At 41.9% G+C, this 21,110-nt stretch overlaps 1 protein-coding gene across 1 annotated transcript in view; it reads left to right on the forward strand.

Moving 5' to 3' along the window:
* kcnq3 (potassium voltage-gated channel, KQT-like subfamily, member 3) overlaps positions 1-21,110 on the forward strand; it is a 397,673-nt gene that overhangs the window by 242,574 nt on the left and 133,989 nt on the right. The window contains exon 2 of the mRNA XM_072260735.1: positions 20,379-20,469. Coding sequence (XP_072116836.1) covers positions 20,379-20,469 — 91 coding nt within the window. The remainder of the gene's footprint in view (positions 1-20,378; positions 20,470-21,110) is intronic.

A 21,110-nucleotide genomic window follows, 5' to 3' on the forward strand; every position in this document is an offset into this window, starting at 1 on the left:
AAATTCATCTATTCTGAGTATCTGTCCAGGGAAACTTCTTCTAACACAAACATCCTTAAGCAAGGAGAGCAAAGCAATAGACAGTACTCCAGACATGGTATCATAGTTCCCTATATAACTGAAGGAAATGTTCCTCACTTGTGTTTTCAATCCCAAGGGCAATAATTAATAATATTCTGTTTGGCATGTCAACAAATGCACTCAAAAACTTCTATAGCAGCACCATAGAGAGCATTCTGACAGGCTGCATCACTGTCTGGTATGGAGGGGCTGCTACACAGGACCAAAAGAAGCTGCAAATGGTTGTAAATCTAGTCAGCTCCATCTTGGGCACTAACCTACAAAGTATCCAGGACATCTTTAGGGAGCGGTGTCTCGGAAAGGCAGCATCCATTATTAAAGACCTCCAGCACCCAGGGCATGCCCTTTTCTCACTGTTACCATCAGGTAGGAGATACAGAAGCCTGAAGGCACACACTCAGCGATTCAGGAACAGCTTCTTCCCCTCTGCCATCTGATACCTAAATGGACATTGAACTCATGAACACTACCTCACTTTTTTAATATACAGTACTTCTGTTTTTGCACATTTTTAAATAGTCTATTCAATATACGTAATTGACACTTTTTATTTATTATGTTCTATTTTATTTATTATTATTTTTTCTCTCTCCCTGCTAGATTATGTATTGCATTGAACTGCTGCTGCTAAGTTAACAAATTTCACGTCACATGCCGGTGATAATAAACCTGATTCTGACGTTCCTAATTACTTACTGTACCTTCATACTAGCTTTGTATGAATCTTGCATAGGGAAGCTCTGCATCTCAGGGCACTGCTGCTGTTCACCACTTATATAATGTTTTATTTTTAATTTTTCCCTGCCAAATTGATATCACACTCCATATTACTAAATCCTAATTATCTATGGAAAAAATTTGTACTCTGTTACAAAATTTGAGATTTTGCTTAATGAGCCATCGGAGTTAAACTTTATGAGTGTCTACTGCTCCCTGTTTTAAAAGACACAATACCTTGTTCAGACCCTAACTGTTTGTTCACATAAATGAGTATTACAGCCAGGGATTTTGATCAATGTAAATGAGAACTCTTATTTGGAATCGCATGTTCATTTTTTCACAGTGGAGCTCAAAAAATAGGGAAAATTTTAAAGGATGAAAAACAAAAAAAAACCATCAGGAATTGAAATGTCTGCAGTTCAAAAGTATTCATTCCTCTTTGCTCAGTACTTAGTTGAACTACCTCTCACAACTATTACAGCCAGTAGTCTATAAGCTTTGCACAAGGTTTGCCCATTCCTCCTTGCAAAATTGCTCAAGCTCTGCCAGGTTAGTTGGGGAGTCACAGTGGACAGTAATCTTGAGGTCTTGCCAGAGATAGTGGATTAGGTTAAGGTCAGGACTCTGGCTGGGCCACTCGAGGACATCAATTTTCTTCATTTGAAGCCACTCCACAGTTGTTCTAGCAGTGTGCTTTGGACTGTTGTCCGACTGAAAGACAAGCTTCCTCCACAGTGTAAGCTTTCTGACAGAGGCTACTAGTTTTTTCTCCAGGATCTCTCTGTATTTATCAGCATTCATCTTTCTGTCAATCCTGACCAGAATTTCAGTCCCTGCTGCTGAAAAGCATCCTCGTAGTATGATGCTTGCTCCACCATACTTAGTAGCACTTAGTGTTGAGGCCAAAAACTTCCATTTTAGTCTCATCTGACCTCAAGACGTTCTTCCACTTCTTTATAGTACCTTCTAAGTGACACTTTGCGAAGTCTTTACGAGTAAAGATATGCTTTTCTTTTAGCTGGGGCTTCTTCATTGCCACTTTTCCATAAATACCCTTATTGTGCAAGACCTTAGAAATTTTGGAGCCATTAATTTCACCTCTAATTGCAGCCACTAACTTCTGCAGCTCACTCAGAGTGACTGTGGGCATCACGGTAACCTTTCTTACAAGTGCCATTCTTTTCAGCCGAATAAGTTTAGAGGGATGGCCTAACCGAAGCGGTTTGGCTGTGGTTTCACGGGGGACAGCTTCAAGCTATGAGTTATGTTCAGTGCCTTTGAGATGGTCTTGTAGTCTTCCAAAGATTTGTGCCTCTCTATCATCATTTCCCTGACTTGTCTCGAATGCTCTTTTGTCTTCATTTTAGTTTAGTCTGTTGAAAATCTATCATACTGTTAGATGCTACAGGGAGAGGGGGTAGCTATTTTTATGAGTTCTTTGAAAACAGGTGATCCTCCAATTTTCTACATCAACAAGTTGGATGAGTTGGTAAGGTGATACAATTATTTCTTCTGAGGAAATTCAAGTGTAAGTATTAGTCATAGTCATAGTCGTACTTTATTGATCCTGGGGGAAATTGGTTTTCGTTACAGTTGCACTATAAATAATAAATAGTAATAGAACCATAAATAGTTAAATAGTAATATGTAAATTATGCCAGTAAATTATGAAATAAGTCCAGGACCAGCCTATCGGCTCAGGGTGTCTGACCCTCCAAGGGAGGAGTTGTAAAGTTTGATGGCCACAGGCAAGAATGACTTCCTATGACGCTCTCTTCTGCATCTCGGTGGAATGAGTCTCTGGCTGAATGTACTCCTGTGCCTACCCAGTACATCATGTAGTGGATGGGAGACATTGACCAAGATGGCATGCAACTTAGCAAGCATCCTCTTTTCAGACACCACCGTCAGAGAGTCCAGTTCCATCCCCACAACATCACTGGCCTTACGAATGAGTTTGTTGATTTTGTTGGTGTCTGCTACCCTCAGCCTGCTGCCCCACCACACAACAGCAAACACGATAGCACTGGCCACCACCGACTCATAGAACATCCTCAGCATCATCCGGCAGATGTTAAAGGACCTCAGTCTCCTCAGGAAATAGAGACAGCTCTGACCCTTCTTGTAGACAGCCTCAGTGTTCTTAGACCAGTCCAGTTTATTGTCAATTCGTATCCCCAGGTATTTGTAACCCTCCATCATGTCCACTCTGACCCCCTGGATGGAAACAGGGGTCACCAGTACCTTAGCTCTCCTCAGGTCTACCACCAGCTCCTAACAAAGGGGATGAGTACTCTATCAGCCTCACAAGTTTGTGTTTTAAGTTTTAGTCAATTGTTGACAGGCTTTGGAATTTTTCTTTTGATTTGACATGATGCACAATGTTTCGTAGATTAGCTCAGACAATCTACTTCAATATGTTTTAAATTTAGGAAACGAAACAGTAAAATATTAAAATAGTTGTGGGACTGAATGCTTTTTCAAGGCACTGTAGCTGTGATGTTGCAGATCACTCACCACAGCCTCACGAATTCCTTTTGGACTTTGGCCCAGTGCCAATAAGAAGTTTACTTCCAAATCTTTTAAAGTCCTTCTGTCATGTTAAGTCGGGAGTGTGATGGGATACTCATCAACCCAATAGATTTTTGCAAGTACAATAACATTGACCCAGTATTCACAACTCTGAATATCCTATACAGGATGTAGCTCCCTATGTTTGCTTCATCAGCATCTAGTTTCCTTGTGGTCTTTCAAAAAGGAAGCACAAAAGTGCAAGGGTTAGGCTGCTGTCACACATCTTCAGCAGCTTGAGTTTGTTCCTAATCTAGACTGTTATTTGTGTGGAGATTGAATATTCCCCTTCTTGCCGTGTAGGGCATTTTGTTTTTTTTTATACATCATATAGGCAGGTTTACATCCTCCTACAGATTAAATGGTTGCAGCAGAGTCAGGAAGAAGATGATGGATGTATGAAATAGAATAAGCTACAGGGAAATAAGTTGGGGAATGGGGCGATGGAAATACACTGAGAATCAGCACAGACTCAATGGGCTAAATGGGTTCCTTCTGAGGTGTTACAAAATAAGAGAAATAAGATAAGAAATACCACTGTGATCTCATAGCCCTAACACCCTGAAGTTGCACAATATTCAGATTTGAACTGTTTTTCATATTCAGTGAGTCAATTTAATCATAATTTTCAAGCAGTTCACAAATGCTGCTCACTTTCTCGGGGCAGTTGGAAATGGGTGAATTACTTGTGTTTCGAATTGGTAATACATATCACTTGTCAAATTCACCCATAGACCAAACACACATTAAAAGGAAACAAAGTAATTCCTTGGTTTAGACTTTACTTGCAGTGTGAATCAGAATTTGCATCAGAGAGGACAGGAAAATTTTTAATTGGGGAAGGGCAAATTATGAGGCTATAAGGCTAGAACTTGCGGGTGTGAATTGGGATGATGTTTTTGCAGGGAAATGTACTATGGGCATGTGGTCGATGTTTAGAGATCTCTTGCAGGATGTTAGGGATAAACTTGTCCCGATGAGGAAGATAAAGAATGGTAGGGTGAGGGAACCATGGGTGACAAGTGAGGTGGAAAATCTAGTCAGGTGGAAGAAGGCAGCATACATGAGGTTTAGGTAGCAGGGATCAGATGGGTCTATTGAGGAATATAGGGAAGCAAGAAAGGAGCTTAAGAAGGGGCTGAGAAGAGCAAGAAGGGGACATGAGAAGGCCTTGGCGAGTAGGGTAAAGGAAAACCCCAAGGCATTCTTCAATTATGTGAAGAACAAAAGGATGACAGGAGTGAAGGTAGGACCGATTAGGGATAAAGGTGGGAACATGTGCCTGAAGGCTGTGGAAGTAAGCGAGGTCCTCAGTGAATACTTCTCTTCGGTATTCACCAATGAGAGGGAACTTGATGACGGTGAGGATAATATGAGTGAGGTTGATGTTCTGGAGCATGTTGATATTAAGGGAGAGGAGGTGTTGGAGTTGTTAAAATACATTAGGACAGATATGTTCCTGGGGCCGGACGGAATATTCCCCAGGCTGCTCCAGAAGGCGAGGGAAGAGATTGCTGAGCATCTGGCTAGGATCCTTATGTCCTCGTTGTCTATGATAATGATACCGGAGGATTGGAGGGAGGCGAATGTTGTTCCCTTGTTCAAAAAAGGTAGTAGGGATAGTCCAGGTAATTATAGACCAGTGAGCCTTACGTCTGTGGTGGGAAAGCTGTTGGAAAAGATCCTTAGAGATAGGATCTATAGGCATTTAGAGAATCATGGTCTGATCAGGAACAGTCAGCATGGCTTTGTGAAGAGCAGATCATTTCTAGTAAGCCTGATAGCGTTCTTTGAGGAGGTGACCAGGCATATAGATGAGGGTAGTGCAGTGGATGTGATCTATATGGATTTTAGTAAGGCATTTGACAAGGTTCCACATGGTAGGCTTGTTCAGAAAGTCAGATGGCATGGGATTCAGGGAAGTTTGGCCAGGTGGATTCAGAATTGGCTTGCCTGCAGAAGGCAGAGTGTCATGGTGGAGGGAGTACATTCAGATTGGAGGGTTGTGACGAGTGGTGTCCCAAGAGGATCAGTTCTGTGACCTCTACTTTTCGTGATTTTTATTAACGACCTGGATGTGGGGGTAGAAGGGTAGGTTGGCAAGTTTGCAGATGACAGAAAGGTTGGTGGTGTTGTAGATAGTGTAGAGGATTGTCAAAGATTGCAGAGAGACATTGATAGGTTGCAGAAGTGGGCTGACAAGTGGCAGATGGAGTTCAACCGGGAGAAGTGTGAGGTGGTACACTTTGGAAGGACAAACTCCAAGGCAGAGTACAAAGTAAATGGCAGGATACTTGGTAGTGTGGAGGAGCAGAGGGATCTAGGGGTACATGTCCAGAGATCCCTGAAAGTTGCCTCACAGGTGGATAGAGTAGTTAAGAAAGCTTATGGGGCGTTAGCTTACATAAATTGAGGGAAAGAGTTTAAGAGTCACGATGTAATGATGCAGCTCTATAAAACTCTGGTTAGGCCATACTTGGAGTACTGTGTCCAGTTCTGGTCGCCTGACTATAGGAAGGATGTGGAAGCATTGGAAAGGGTACAGAGGAGATTTACCAGGATGCTGCCTGGTCTAGAGAGTATGGATTATGATCAGAGATTAAGGGAGCTGGGGCTTTACTCTTTGGAGAGAAGGGGGATGGGAGGAGACATGATAGAGGTATACAAGATATTAAGAGGAATAGATAGAGTGGACAGCCAGTGCCTCTTCCCCAGGGCACCACTGCTCAATACAAGAGGACATGGCTTTAAGGTAAGGGGTGGGAAGTTCAAGGGGGATATTAGAGGAAGGTTTTTTACTCAGAGAGTGGTTGGTGTGTGGAATGCACTGCCTGAGTCAGTGGTGGAGGCAGATACACTAGTGAAATTTAAGAGACTACTAGACAGGTATATGGAGGAATTTAAGGTGGGGAATTATATGGGAGGCAGGGTTTGAGGGTCAGCAGAACAATGTGGGCCAAAGAGCCTGTTCTGTGCTGTACTATTGTATATTCTATGTATGAGTTAAATCTGAAACAATAGTTGATGATTCTGGTGAGAAGACAAGTATAGGTATGTAGAAATGAATGCAGTGGTTTTGTATAACATTACTTAATTTTTCTGTGGCTCAAATAAGAATCTTAAAAATATAACGCTGGATCTACTCAGCAATTTAGGTAGTATCTGTGGAAAGACAAAAGCATTAATGTTTCAGGTCAAAGCCTGATCCACTAAATGTTTGCAACAATATTTGCTTTTAATTCATGTTTCCATTATCCTTGAATTTCATGAAGTATCAGAATGGATTGAAAATTCTTGACATAAGCATTTCGACTGTTTGCTACCCAATGGTGACTGAGCTTTTGCTGTGGATGATGAGCTACAATTTCCAAATGTTACGTCACACAAAGCTGAAGAGAAGCTCCATGGATCCTGGAACTGAAACAAGGGAGGGAAATGCTAAAATCATAATTCTAGCACTAGCTGTGGAGATAGATTGAAAGCAAAGGTGCAGATTCATGTCAGTAAGAAGTTGTGGCCTATAATTTCACTCGTGAGGTTATTTTTTTTGTCACTCTGTGCCTGAAGACCATTTGTATTTTTTCTGGAGTAGGCTGTGATTATGACCATTTCAGGGGTGCATTGCTCCGATCTGGAAATTAAACAGCACACTTCTGGTTGTGACAACCATTGTGCAAATGACTTTCACATCAGTTACACAGAGGTTGATTTTAATCCCTGTGCTTGGCTGCTTTTGGAGCACTGCTGAACAAATTAAACTAGCTTGTTTCAAGATATCTATATCTTCACAGTGCAGCCCTCAGTTTGAACCTTGCTAAGTGTCATAGTGATCTTTGATTGTAGCCTCTTCACAAAATGCAGAACTTAACTCCATGTGCTATTAACCATCCTGACTTGCCAGTCCAAGCTCTGAAACAGAAAAAAAAATCCATGTAGCATGTCACTCCCTCCTGAACCATCTACTTAACACAGTCCTGGCTCCAATCATGCTCTCTGATTTCTGATTGCACTTCCTTCACTCCTAACCTCCAAACCTCCATCCAGCCTACTGATAACCCACTTTATTCTGACCGTATGATTGCTCAGGGGTATTTCTACTTGCCTACAAACCCGGGCCAGATCCCCCTTGCTGTTGGTTGTTGGTACTCTTTTCCCCTTACCACCCTCAACCACTCAGTTGGTCCCACTGACCTAGTCTGGCTCCCGACTGGTGCACATTCGACGACCAGTGGTGCTACTGAAATTAGCACTGTCAAGCTCTGGCTAAAATCATCTAACATCCCTTTTAGTCTGCATTAAGATTTCTAGGCCAGACAGCTTTTGTCTGGTGTGCACTCACTTAAAAGCTATTTATCTTTTAACATCTTTCACACTGAAGTAAGATCATCGATCTGAAATATTATCTCTTATTCTCTCACCAAAAATGTTTCTTTAGTTGCTGAGAGTTCCCAGATTTTACTTATTTCATAAATCATGCAATCTTGTTCAATAAATACTTTCAAGCCTACCCTAAACACAAAAGATTCTTCAAGCTCATCCTCTGGACTTTCCTTCCATATGGCAAATAACTAGAAGGTTGTATTTGAAATATATCATATGTTTTCAGACAGCATACAAAACTACTTGGATCAGAAATCATATTGACGGAATCTGATGGAACTATGCTGACAGAGGGATTAAAAAAATTCTATCTGATAAAAGTTGTCTGTTTGGGAGTCTAGCTTCAGAGCACAATTTTGATTCTGTTTGCTCATTACTATCACTTTAACTTGCCTGCCATGTGCTCGGAGGGATGCCCACAGGTTCAGTTCTTGAGCGCTGATCATTTACCATATTCATGTGTGTCTGCCCCATCAGCTTTGGTCAAATCAGCTCAAACAAATGATGTGCAATCCACTGCCTTCAAAGTGAAATCATTTGTGAAAATCAGCAGTTAAACTGACAGATTGCATTGCAATTGCAGACCTCAACACTCATTGTTACAGACTCTGAAATACACTCTTGTGTTCTAATCTCCGTGGATAGTTCCCTCTAATTCAAACCCTTTTGCCTTCACACTGTACCTACCATCACCTCCCCAGTTCCACCACCCCCTACAGCACAAGATATATTTCAGGAAACAATATTCATTTCCAGAAAGATTGCACCTACATTCTGCATCTAGCATTGCATTCAAATATATTGGAGCTGAACAGGATAGTAATAGAAATGTGTGCTTTGATCGCAGTGCACCGTTATAATGTTGTCAGACACACAAATATGTTGTGACTTCATTATTGTGTCAGTATCTGGTCGGTATCAATTGCTATTTATTGCAATACATAAATGTGGGGTTCAGTATTAGGATGACCATCTCTTAAAGCTAGCAAATGATGTTTAAAGAATGCTTGCAGTTCTTAAAGGGGAAGTGCACTGTGGCTGGAACTCAAGGCAGAAGCCATTTTATAGGTTGTAGCAGCTGGTACGAAGAGATGTTCAAATGTACATGAGTTCAGTTGTCAGGTTTTCTGATGTGACTCTGAAAGATTTGGTTAATTAGGTGGCGAGGATGATAGAGGTCATCCTAAAATGAAAAGTCACATGCTGGTCACATCTTGCCAATTCTATCATTTACTTCAATCTGTTCATGATACACACCTCCATTGTTCTTTCTTTTCAGGATCAGGGTATTGTTGACAAGGCCGTCACTTACTTCCTTATGCCCATCCCTAAGTGCTCTTGAGAACATAAGATATAGAAGCAGAATTAGGCTATTTGGCCCATTGAGTCTGCTCCGCCATTTTGCCATGGCTGATCCATTATTCCTCTCAGCCCCAATCTCCTGTCTTCTCCCCGCAATCCTTCCTGCCTTGACCAATCAAGAATCTATCATCCTCTGCCTTAAATATTGATGAGGACTTGATCTCCACAGCTTCCTGTGGCAAAGAATTCCACAATTCACCATTCTCTTGGCTAAAGACATTCATCCTTATCGCCATTCTAAATAGACATCCCCCTATTCTGAGGCTGTGTCCACTGGTCCTAGACTCTTCTCTCCATGTCCACTCTACCAAGATCGTTCACCATTTGGTAGGTCACCCATCATTCTTCTGAATTCTAGTTAACATAGGCCCAGAGCCATCAAACACTCTTCATATGACAAGCCAATCAATCCTGGAATCATTTTTGTGAACCTTCTTTGAACTCTCTTCAGAGCCAGTGCATCCTTTCTAAGATAAGGGGCCCAAAACTGCTTACAATACTCTGTGAGGTCTCATCAGTGCATTATAAAGTCTTAGCATTATATCCTTGCTTTTATGTTCTAGTCCTTGTGAAATGAATCCTAACATCACATTTTCCTTCCTCACCACAGACCCAACCTGCAAATTAACATTTAGGGAATCCCTTTGCACCTCAGCTTTTTGAATTTTCTCTCCATTTAGAAAATAGTCTACCTTTTTATTTTTTCCGCTAAAGTGCATGACCATACACTTCCTGACATTATCATCTTTCTGCCTCTTCTTTGCTCATTCTCCTAATCTGTCTAAGTCCTTTTGTAGCATCTCTACTTCCTCAAAACTACCTGCCCCTCCACCTATCTCCGTATAATCCGCAAACTTTGCAACAAAGCCATCAATTCCATCATACAAGTCACTGAGGTGTAATGTAAAAAGAAGCAGTCCCAACACTGACCCCTGTGGAAAACCACTCGTCACCGGCACCGGTGGGAGAACGAGATGGTGAGCCTCCTTCTTGAAAGACTGCAGTCCTTCTGGTGAAGGTACTTTAATGGTGCTATCGAGTGGGGGGGGTTCCAGGATTTAGACTCAGTGACAATAGAGAAAGGTCAATAAATTTCCAAGTCTGAATGGGTGTGTAATTTAGAGGGCAAGCTGCAGGTGATGGTGTTACCATGTACTTACTGCAATTTTCTTTCTTCTCAGTAGTAGATGTTACAGTTTAGGAGGAGCTGCTAGAGTGACTTGAGCAAGCCCTGTTGTGCATTTTGTAGATGCAGTCATTATGAATCACTTGTAGAGGGAATGAATGCTTTGAGTGGTTAAAACAGTATCAACAATCTGCTTTGTCCAGGGATGGTGTTAAGCTTCTTCAGAGTTGTTAGTGCTGTGCTCATTCTGGCAAATGGTGAGTGTTCTATCAAGCACTCGACTTATCCTCGTTGATGCTGGAAGAGCCCGGGGTGTTATGCGCTACAGATACCCAACCTCTAGCCTTTGCTTCCAGCCACTATATTTATGTGTTGGTTCGATTGCTGGTTTCTCCATGGGTGCTGAAAGAAAGCATTAGGGTGCTTCTCTAAAGTCCATTAGGCAATGCTGGCATTGCATCCACTTTGCATACTAATACGGCAACCTGCCTTCTCTGCATGTGAGTGTTGTATGTTTAACTGTCATTATCTATATAGTGAGTGCACAAGACGCATTAATTAGGAAAAAGCAACATTCCTAATGCACAGACAGAGGGTCCTGTGTCATTTGGCTCCAAGCCTAGGGCAAGTGAAATGTTACAACTTGAACACTTTACCTTGATAAAGCAACAGAACCAGGCTCAGTTCCAGAAACATGAATGTGAAGCTTCCCTTTTTTCTTACTGTGTCAGGAGTACTTAGTGTAGTTTAAATGGCTGTTGTCTGTTCTTCATGTCAGATGTTGGAGTCCTGGGAGACCCAAAGTTTCCCAGGGAACTACATCTGGGTGAAGTGAATCCGACTGTAGCTCCTTGAAAATCATGTTAGGGATCTGGCGCAGCAGCTGGAGAACCTTCAGCTTGTACGGGAGAGTGAGAAGGCCATCGATCTGAATTCAGGGAAGTACTCTTCTCTAAGGTGCAGGAGGTAGGTAGCTGAGTGATTGTCAGGAGAAGGAATGGGATGTTGAATAGGCAGTTAGCACAGAGCTCCCCTGTGGCCGTTCCCCTCAATAATAAGTATACCTTTTTGGATACTGCTGTGTGAGATGACCTACTGGGGAATGCCATGGAGACCAGGTTACTGGCACTGAGCATGGGCCCATGATGCAGAAGGAAAATAGTGAGAAGAGTGGAGCGGTAGTGTTAGAGGAGTCAATAGTCAGGGGAACAGACTGGAGATTCCGTGGAAGTGAACAGGCCACCCGGATGGTATGTTGCCTCCCAGGTGCCAGGGTCAGAGATGCCTTGGATTGTGTTCCCGGCATTTTTGGGGGAGGGGGGGAGAGCAGTCTTGGTGCATATTGGTACCAATGACATAAGGAAAACCAAAGAGGTCCTGAAGAGAGAACTAATTTAGAGACCTGGGCAGAAACCTGAAAAGCAGGATCTCCAGGGTAATAAGTTCTGGATTGCTACGTGTGTCACGCACCAGTGCGGGTAGAAACAGGATGGTTTGGCAGATAAATGCGTGGCTGAGAAGCTGGTGGAGGGGGCATGGCTTCAGGTTCTCGGATCATTGGGATCTCTTCTGGGAGAAGGTATGACCCGTTCAAAAGGGATAGTTGCATCTGAACCTGAAGAGGACAAATATTCTCACAGGCATGTTTGTTAGAACTGTTGAGGAGGTTTTAAACTAATTAGCTGGGGGATGGGAACCGGAGTGAAGGAACTCAAGATAGGATGGATGGTAAAAATGCAAAGATAGAATGCAGTCAAACTGTCAGGAAGGGCAGGCAGGTGATAGGACAAAATTGCGGCCAGCATGGTGAGTATCAGTGCATTAGGGATGCAGAATCAAAAAGGGTAGCAAATACGGTACTCAAAGTGTTATATCTCAATGCATGGAATGTAACAAATAAGGTGGATGATCTTGTTGCACTATTGCGGATTGTCAGGAATGATGTTGTGGCCCTCACTGAATCGTGGCTGAAGGATGGTTGTAGTTGGGAGCTGAATGTCCAAGGTTACACATTGTATTGGAGGAACAGGAAGGTAGGCAGATGTGGTGGTGTGGTTCTGCTAGTAAAGAATGGCATCTAATCAGTAGAAAGATGTGACATAGAAATCAGAAGATGTTGAATCTTTTGGGGTTGAATGAAGAAACTGCAAGGGTAAAAGGACCCTGATAGCAGTTTTATATAGGTCTCCAAACAGTAGCTGGGATGTGGACAACAGATGTGAAAATAGAAAAGGCGTGTCAAAAGGGCAATGTCATGATATTTATGGGAGATTTTAACATCCAGATAGATTAGGAAAATCAGGTTGGTAATGGATTTCAAGAGAGTGAAGTTGTTGAATGTTTACAAGAAGGCTTTTTAGAACAGTTTGTTGTTGAGCCTACAAGGGAATCAGCTATAATGGAATGGATGTTACGTAATGAAGTCGAGGTGATTAGGGAGCTTAAGGACACAGGACAAGATCAAACAAATTAGCATGGTTTCCTTAAGGGAAAATCTTGCCTGATGAACCTGTTGGAATTTTTTGAGAAGATTACAAGTAGGATAGATAAAGTGGATGCAGTGGATGTTGTATATTTGGATTTTCAGAAGGCCTTTGACAAGGTGCCACACATGAGGCTGCTTACCAAGTTAACAGCCCATGGTATTACAGGAAATTTACTAACATGGTGAGACCATTGGCTGATTGGTAGGAGGCAGCGAGTGGGAATAAAAGGATCCTTTTCTGTTAGCTACCAGTGACTAGTGGTGTTCCGCAGGAGTCAGTGTGGGGACTGCCTCTTTTTAGGCTGTATATAAATGATTTAGATGATGGAATAGATGGCTTTGTTGCCAAGTTTGCAGATTATATGAAGATTTGTGGAGGGGCAGGTGGTATTGAGGAAACAGGAAGGTTGCAGAAGGACTTAGACAGATTAGGAGAATGAGCAAGAAAGTGGCAAATCAAATACAATGTTGGAAAATGCATGGTCATACACTTTGGTAGTGGACATAAATGTGCGTACTATTTTCTAAATGGGTAGAAAATCCAAAAATTTGAGATGCTAGGGGACCTGGGAGTCCTTGTGCAGGACACCCTAAATGTTAACTTGCAGGTAGAGTCTGTGGTGAGGAAGGCAAATACAATGTTAGCATTCATTTCAAGAGGTCTAGAATACAAGAGCAGGGATGTGATGCTGAGGCTTTATAAGGCACTGGTGAGGCCTCACCTTGAGTATTGTGAACAGTTTTGGGCTCCTCATCTCAGAAAAGATGTGCTGGCATTGGAGAGGTTTCAGAGGAGGTTCACAAAATTATTCCGGGAGTGAAAGGGTTATCAAGGTTCAAATGTTCAAAGGTCCAATTTAATGTCAGAGAAATGTATACAATATACATCCTGAAATGCTTTTTCTTCACAAACATCCATGAAAACAGAGAAGTGCCCAAAGAATGAACGACAGTTAAACGCAAGAACCCCAAAGTTCCCCCCCCAGCTCCCCTCCCTCCCACGCGAAAGCAGCAGCAAGCAATAATCCCCCCTTCCGTCCCACCCACCAGCAAAAAAAACAAGCATTGGCACGGCCACTGAGCATTCAGGCATGAGCAAAGCAAAGACAAAGACACAGACTTGCAGTTACGCCAAAGACTTTGCATTTCACCTGTTATTCGACATACCACAGGTTCTCTCTCTCCCTAATAAGGGAGAAAGAGATGTCTCCATTTTCCCAGCAAGCAAGGACACATAACAAACAACTCGCTGGTTTAACTCTGGAATTTAGAAGAATGGGGGAGGGGATCTCATTGAAACCTTTTGAATGTTGAAAGGCCTAGACAGAGTAGATATGGAAAGCAACGCACATCAAAGTTGCCGGTCAACGCAGCAGGCCAGGCAGCATCTCTAGGAAGAGGTACAGTCGACGTTTCGGGCCGAGACCCTTCGTCAGGACTAACTGAAGGAAGAGCTAGTAACAGATTTGAAAGTGGGAGGGGGAGGGGGAGATGATGTTTCCCATGGTGAGGGAATCTAGATGAGAGGGCATAGCCTCAGGATAGAGGGGCATCAATTTAAAACAGAGATGCACAGGAATTTCTTTAGCCAGAGTGGTGAAGAATTGTTAACACAGGCAACTGTGGAGGCCAGGTCTTTGGGTGTATGTAAGCTGGAGATTGATATGTTCCTGACTGGCCATGGCATCAAATGTTAGAAGGCTGGGGAGTGGGACTGAAGAGGGAAAAAAAGGATCAACCATGATTGAACAGTGGAGCAGACTCAATGGGCCAAATGGCCTACTTCTGCTCCTGTGTCTTATGGTCTTATGGACTGTTGTGCCTTTCCTCTGCTAGGTTTTCCCTCAAGTAGTAACAAACAAATGTACTTGTTATTGAGGGGAACACCCACTGGGTTCTCTGCACCGGCTGCTGTTCCCAGTTCCCTCTTCTGACAGTCAACCAGTTATCAGCATCCTGCAACTTAGGTATAACTGCCTCCCTGTAACACTTGCCAATCAAATCCTTTGTCTTCCAAATAATTCATAGGTCACCCAATTTCAAAGAGTTGCAGCCGGATGCACTTGTTGCAGATGTGATCATTGGGGACGTGGAGGTCTCTTTGACTTCCCATATCCTTGAAAAAGAGCACGCTACCTCCCTGGGTTCCATTCCCACTGCTCTACCTGTGCAGTCATAGAAAGAAAGAAAACTTACCAGATCCTTCACCTCTCCAACCCTGCCCACTCACACTGTAGTTGCTCCCCTTCTTCTTTTGTGCTAATGGTGGCTCACACCTATCAGGAAGGTACATTACCACTAACTGCTGTAATGGAGTATTAAGGTAGACATGATGGGATCAGATCCTACACCCCAAACCTGTTTTAATTAAAAAGTTAGCACTTAGATCACAAAACAATACCCATATAATTGTGTTGAAAACCCTTCAGCTCAATGTGCCTCTGCCAATCATGCTTCTCGGTACTAATCCCACTTCCCTTCATTAATTCTATATCTCTCTATGCCTTACTCATACAAGAACCTGTACGGATGCCTTTAAAGTGTTGTTACTGTTCATAGCTCTGGCAGTTTTGAGCTGTAACGATAACCTCTGACAGTTCATTCCAGTGTTTTTACTTCACTATTATTTATGTGAAATGCTTACCCCAAGGCCCGCTTTAATTCTCTTCCCTCTCACTTTCAACCTGTGCCCTTTAGTTTTACAGCCCTGTACCATGAAGAACAGATACTGGCTCTCTACCCTATTTATGTCTCCCGCAATGTAATGGACCACTCGCTATCAGATCACCACTCAGTCTCCTACACTCCAAAGTAAACTGACTCATCCAATCCAGGCAACATCTTTGGGAATCTTCTCTGCACCCTCTCTAGCTTAATCGTATCTTTCCTGTAGAGTGATGACCAGAAATTTGAGTGCAGCCTAACCAGCATTTAGTGACTTGTCCATTCTTGTACTCGGTAACGTTATTGCAGAAGGCAAGTGTGCCAAGCGCTGCCTAACATCACACTGTTTACCTGTGCTCCAGCTTTCAGGGAACTTATATTCCAATGTCCCTGTTCTACAGCTTCCCCCCGGGCCCTGCCATTCACTGTGTATGTCCTGGTTCATCTTCCCAAAATGAATCACTTCACACTTGTCTGAGTTAAGTTCCATCTCCCATTCCTTGCCCACTTTCTTAATAGATCTAAACCTTGTTATAAACTAAGGCAACTTTCTTCACATTCAATTGTGGTGTATCATCTGCAATTTGCCATCGACATTCTCATCCAAATTATTAATATATATAAAAGGGAAAGGAGTCTGAGATAGCATAAACAATTGATTTCTTTCCACTATGGACAATGGCAGAACTGTTGATACTTAAGTTGTTAAGTAACTCATTTAAGCTGTAATCTAAAAATGCCATATAATATGGATGCATGACAGTTACTATGTGAATATGTTGTAGCCAATCAATACATCTCACAGAGCAATGGGTCCCTCTTGTGGTTTGTTGGAACATTGGTGGCTGGAGTAGTGATCTTGAGAAAGAAGCATTAACCAGAATTGTGTTCAAATATCATGATGATAAGGAGTTATACATGTAGAACCAGTCTTGACGGAGTCATGAGACTTAAGGCTATCACGTGAACTGAGAAGCTTTGAATTCTACTATTCTTCTTTCTTAATGGTTGTCCAATTAATCTTAAAGAAAAATTCTGGTCCCTTGGGTTTAAGATAACCAAGGTATTTCAAGAGCGAAGAGCAGATTATAATGTCTGTCTTCACCCAGGATTTTGGGAGAAATCCTGTTCCGCTGAGCTTTTCTGCTTGTATATATTGTATGGAGCCATCTTACACCCAAGAATTGCAATTGGATTACCTTTTATTGTTGTCACATGTATTGAGATACTGTGACAAGTGCATTGAGAAAGTATAAGTAAAATGCTAACTGAATGCAGAATGAAATGAACAGCTACATTATACCACCATAAGACCATAAGACTACAGGAGCAGAATTAGGCCATATGGCCCTTTGAGACTGCTCCACTGTTCAATCGTGGCTGATTTTTTTTCCCCTCCTCAACCCCACTCCCCAGCCTTCTCCCTGTAACCTTTCATGCCGTGTCCAATCAAGACCTATCAATCTCTGCCGTAAAAACACAAAATGACCTGACCTCCACAGCTACTTGTGGTGATAAATTCCACAAATTCACCACACCCTGGCTAAAGAAATTTCTCCACATCTCTGTTTTAAATGGATGCCCCTCTACCTGGAGGCTGTGCCCTCTTGTCCTCGACACCCCACCCCCCCCACCATAGGAAACATCCTTTCCACCACTCTGTCCAGGCCATTCAACATTACATTGAACCAGCAAAACAAAGAGAGAGAATTTGTTTTCTATATGTTGCAAACAAGGAGAATGAAACATTTTATTAAATAAACACTCTAAAACATATATTTTACTTCTGCTTTATTTAATGAACAATGGGAGCTTTGCTAGCGCAATACTACTGTGGGTCAAAATATCACTCCCTCTTTTTCCCACATCATCTTCTCGGCCCTCTCCACTTACTGTTGTTTAGGATTGGAATCCCAAGGAAGGAAGGACATGGTACTTCTGGTCAAGATGGTGCCTGCATACAACGCTCCTTCAGTCAACATCTTCAGGATATATTATGAAACCATAATGTACTTCTTCTATGTCTTTTACATTTGTTTTTCATCTTGAATGTGATTCTGGAACTGTTGGAACCCATGATTTGCAGTTTGGAACGCAAACAACAGGAATTCTGCAGATGCTGGAAATTCAAGCAACACACATCAAAGTTGCTGGTGAACGCAGCAGGCCAGGCAGCATCTGTAGGAAGAGGTGCAGTCGACGTTTCAGGCCGAGACCCTAAGGGTTTTTCCTGACGAAGGGTCTCGGCCTGAAATGTCGACTGCACCTCTTCCTACAGATGCTGCCTGGCCTGCTGCGTTCACCAGCAACTTTGATGTGTGTTATTTGCAGTTTGGAGTTACTTTGCGTGTTTCAGCGCTCTGCAGTCTCTGAGAGGATCCTGACAGGGAGAGATAGTGTGCGGGAACATTGTGGAGAGAAAGCTATGGTGACTGGGTGCGTGCTGATGCTCGACTCCATTTTGCCAATTAAAGCTTCCATTTATTCACTGATTAATGTGACAAGGGAGATTGAAACATCGAGGCAAATGTGGAAGGTGAGTGCTTACTGCCTGTCTTTTTATCGCCGGGGGATTGCTCTGCTACAGAGAGGGAAGACTGCTGTTTGCTTGCTGGTGGAACGCTCTGCTGCTGGAGACGGAAGACTGCCATTTGATTGCTGGTGGGATTGCTCACTGCCGGAAAGGGAAAAGCCTACCACTGAGCCTGGAGAATGCTACCCCAGTTTTCTGCATTTTGGACATGGACTTGTAGAGTTTTTATCAGTCTTATAGTTTTTTATATTCTGTGATATTCATCTGATAATTCTTGTTTTTTTGTGTGTGGAGGAAGGGGGATTTGGGGTCAATGTGACTGTTTCATTTTTGTTCCTTTTTTTGTTCGGGGAGGAGGGATTTAAGGGTTGATGATGGTGCTATCATTCTTTTCTTGGTTTCGTGTCTATCTGGAGAAGGTTGTTCAGCGTTGTATACTTTGATAATAAATGAACCTTTGAACCTTTAAAAATAGTGGTCTATGGTAGTTGCAGACTGAATGTGTGAATTAACCCTTATAAGCTATTAATGGAAATTTATTGGCATGATTTTGTTTTAAAGGTACACATTAGCAGTTGCCAATACAGTCCAGAACAGTGCAGCACAGTTACAAGGCACATCAGCCCACAGTGTCTGTCCAACCATACTGGCAATTTAAACTCTGCATCTGACTGAATTGATGTCTACTGCCCTCAATTCCCTGCTCGTTCATGTAACTGTCTGAATTTGTCCTAATCATTACTGTCACATCTGCTTCCACACTTCCCACCTCCCCTGACGGCATATTCCCAGCACCTACTACTCACTGAGTTAAACGTTTACCGTGTAACTCTCTTTTAAGCTTACCCCATCTCATCTTAATGCTGGGCCATTTGGTATATAATATTTCTACTCCAGGGGTATAGACTCTGTCCGTCCTCATGATTTTATAAACCTCTATCATTTAAACCCCCCTCCCCCATGTAACCTTTAACATTCCAGCCTCTCCTGACAGCTAGAACTCTAAACCAGGCAACATTCTGGTGAATCTTTTCTGCTCCCTCATTAACACCTCCACATCCTTCCTGTAAAGCAGGCAACATAATTTCCTGTTTTGTCTCTATTGCCTTCTTAAATAGAGAAACATTAGCTATTCTCCATTCCTTTGGGATCTTGTCTATGTCCAAAGAGGATGCAAAGAACTCTGTTAAGGCCCCAGCAATTTCTTGTCTTTCTTCTCTCAATAAGCTAGGATAGATCTCAAAAGGCATTAGGGATTTATCCACATTCATGGGGTAGAACAGGAGTTCCCAACCTGGAATCCATAGACCCTTTTGCTTAATGGTATTGGTCCATGGCATAAAAAAGGTTGGGAATTCTGAGACTAGACCCAACATCTCCTTGACTTCATCATGATTTGGTATATCTATGTACTTCTTCCTGATCTTGCAATCCTCCACGTTTTTTTTGGTGAATACCATACCAATGCAAAGTACTTGTTTAGTTCCTTGCCCATTTTGTCTGACTCCAGGCATGAATTGTCTCTAAATTCAGTGTCATTTTAGGTTGCACTTAAAAGCAAGCCAAGTTTGGAGTCCGATAGAAATCAGGCACAGTATAGTTATCTGTAAATGATGTTAACCAACCAGATAGATTCTTACAAAAAGCCAGAGTTTTGTGGTCACCATTACTGATTCTAATTTTTCATTAGTGAGATTTGAACTTGTGTCTTTGAATCAGAACTCCAGGCCTCTGGGCTACTTATAATTATGCGATTACATTCACATCTTTTGAGGGAGTGCTCATTAATTAGCCGAATAGTTGAACAAACCCAACAGCCCAAATAGTATTGCGATTTTGTGAAAAGAACCTTTAGGTGTAACGTGGATTTTTGATACTGCTGTCAGAAGTCATCCACTTGGACATGATTTTTAAGGAAAAAAATTGTTTACTGTGGCAGTCAAATTCAGACTGACTGAAAGGATGTACCAACAAAGCAACACTATTACAGCTCAGCATGTTCTGTAGTTTGGAGCTTAACTCCAGTGCCGTTCTGTAAGGAGTCTCTGTATGTCCTCCTGCTGGAATAATCTGGTTCTTTCCGGGTCCTCCAGTTTTCTCCCACAGTCCAAAAATGTATCAGGTTAATTGGTCATTATTTGAATGGGGATTTACAAAGTGCAAGCAGAATATTGAAGATAATGATGCTTATATTATAAATGCAGTAACTAAGTTTCCTTATATATAGTTTGCAGATCTTAATTGAGACACGTTTCACTCTTGTTGACATGTATCTACTTTGCTGATATAATTAACCAAAAGACTGATTTTCCTGTAAGTATAGAAATGTATTATATAATGCATGTTACTATTAAATGAACTTTAATACTGATATGAAATAATGCTACATTTTTGTTTTGTGTTTCTGTTTTATCTCTGATGTTGGAAGTTAGAAATCTTTGTTTTTCACTTAACAGATTTTTATTAGTCCTTGGGTGCTTAATCCTGGCCATTTTGTCAACATTCATTGAATACGAGACACTCTCACAAGAATGGCTCCTAATACTGGTTAAGTAGAATTTAATTTTGTTGTATATTATAAAGCTCTTCTTCTAGATTTAAAATTTGCTTTGATTAATTTGGTTGTATGTGATTATTATCTTTTACGTATTTAAATTAAGAGATCTTCATTGAGTTACTATTCCAATTAATGATTTAATTGATGGCATCATTCATTGATTGGTTTTCAAGAAGCCCAGCATTGCTTATATAGTTTGACTTAGTCTGACCAGACAGGAATCACTAAAGTAAATGCTGAATAATAAACAGAGCAGAATTTAGCTTCATGGTGTTAAGGAGGAATGTTTTCTTTCAGAGGGCTGAATATATAAAATTCTGTCCCCTACCATACTGTGGAGATGGAGTCATTGAATATATTCAAGTCTGAGATAGAGTTTTGTAATCGAGGAGAGTCAAAAGTTTTGTGGATGGGGCAGGAAAATGTTGAGGCCGAGATCAGGTCAGGTATGATCCTGAATAATGAAACGGGCTCAATGGTTCCTTTTTTGCTCCTTTTTCTTATGTTCACTCATTTAGTACATCATACTTCACTCCTTAAACTGTGTACCTCTTTAACTCTACACCTTTATATACAAGATTATTTAACACTCTTCAAACAACATCTCAACTGGCACACCTTCTCTAACACT

Source organism: Mobula birostris, chromosome 1 (assembly GCF_030028105.1).
Source record: "Mobula birostris isolate sMobBir1 chromosome 1, sMobBir1.hap1, whole genome shotgun sequence".
Lineage (NCBI taxonomy): Eukaryota > Metazoa > Chordata > Chondrichthyes > Myliobatiformes > Myliobatidae > Mobula > Mobula birostris.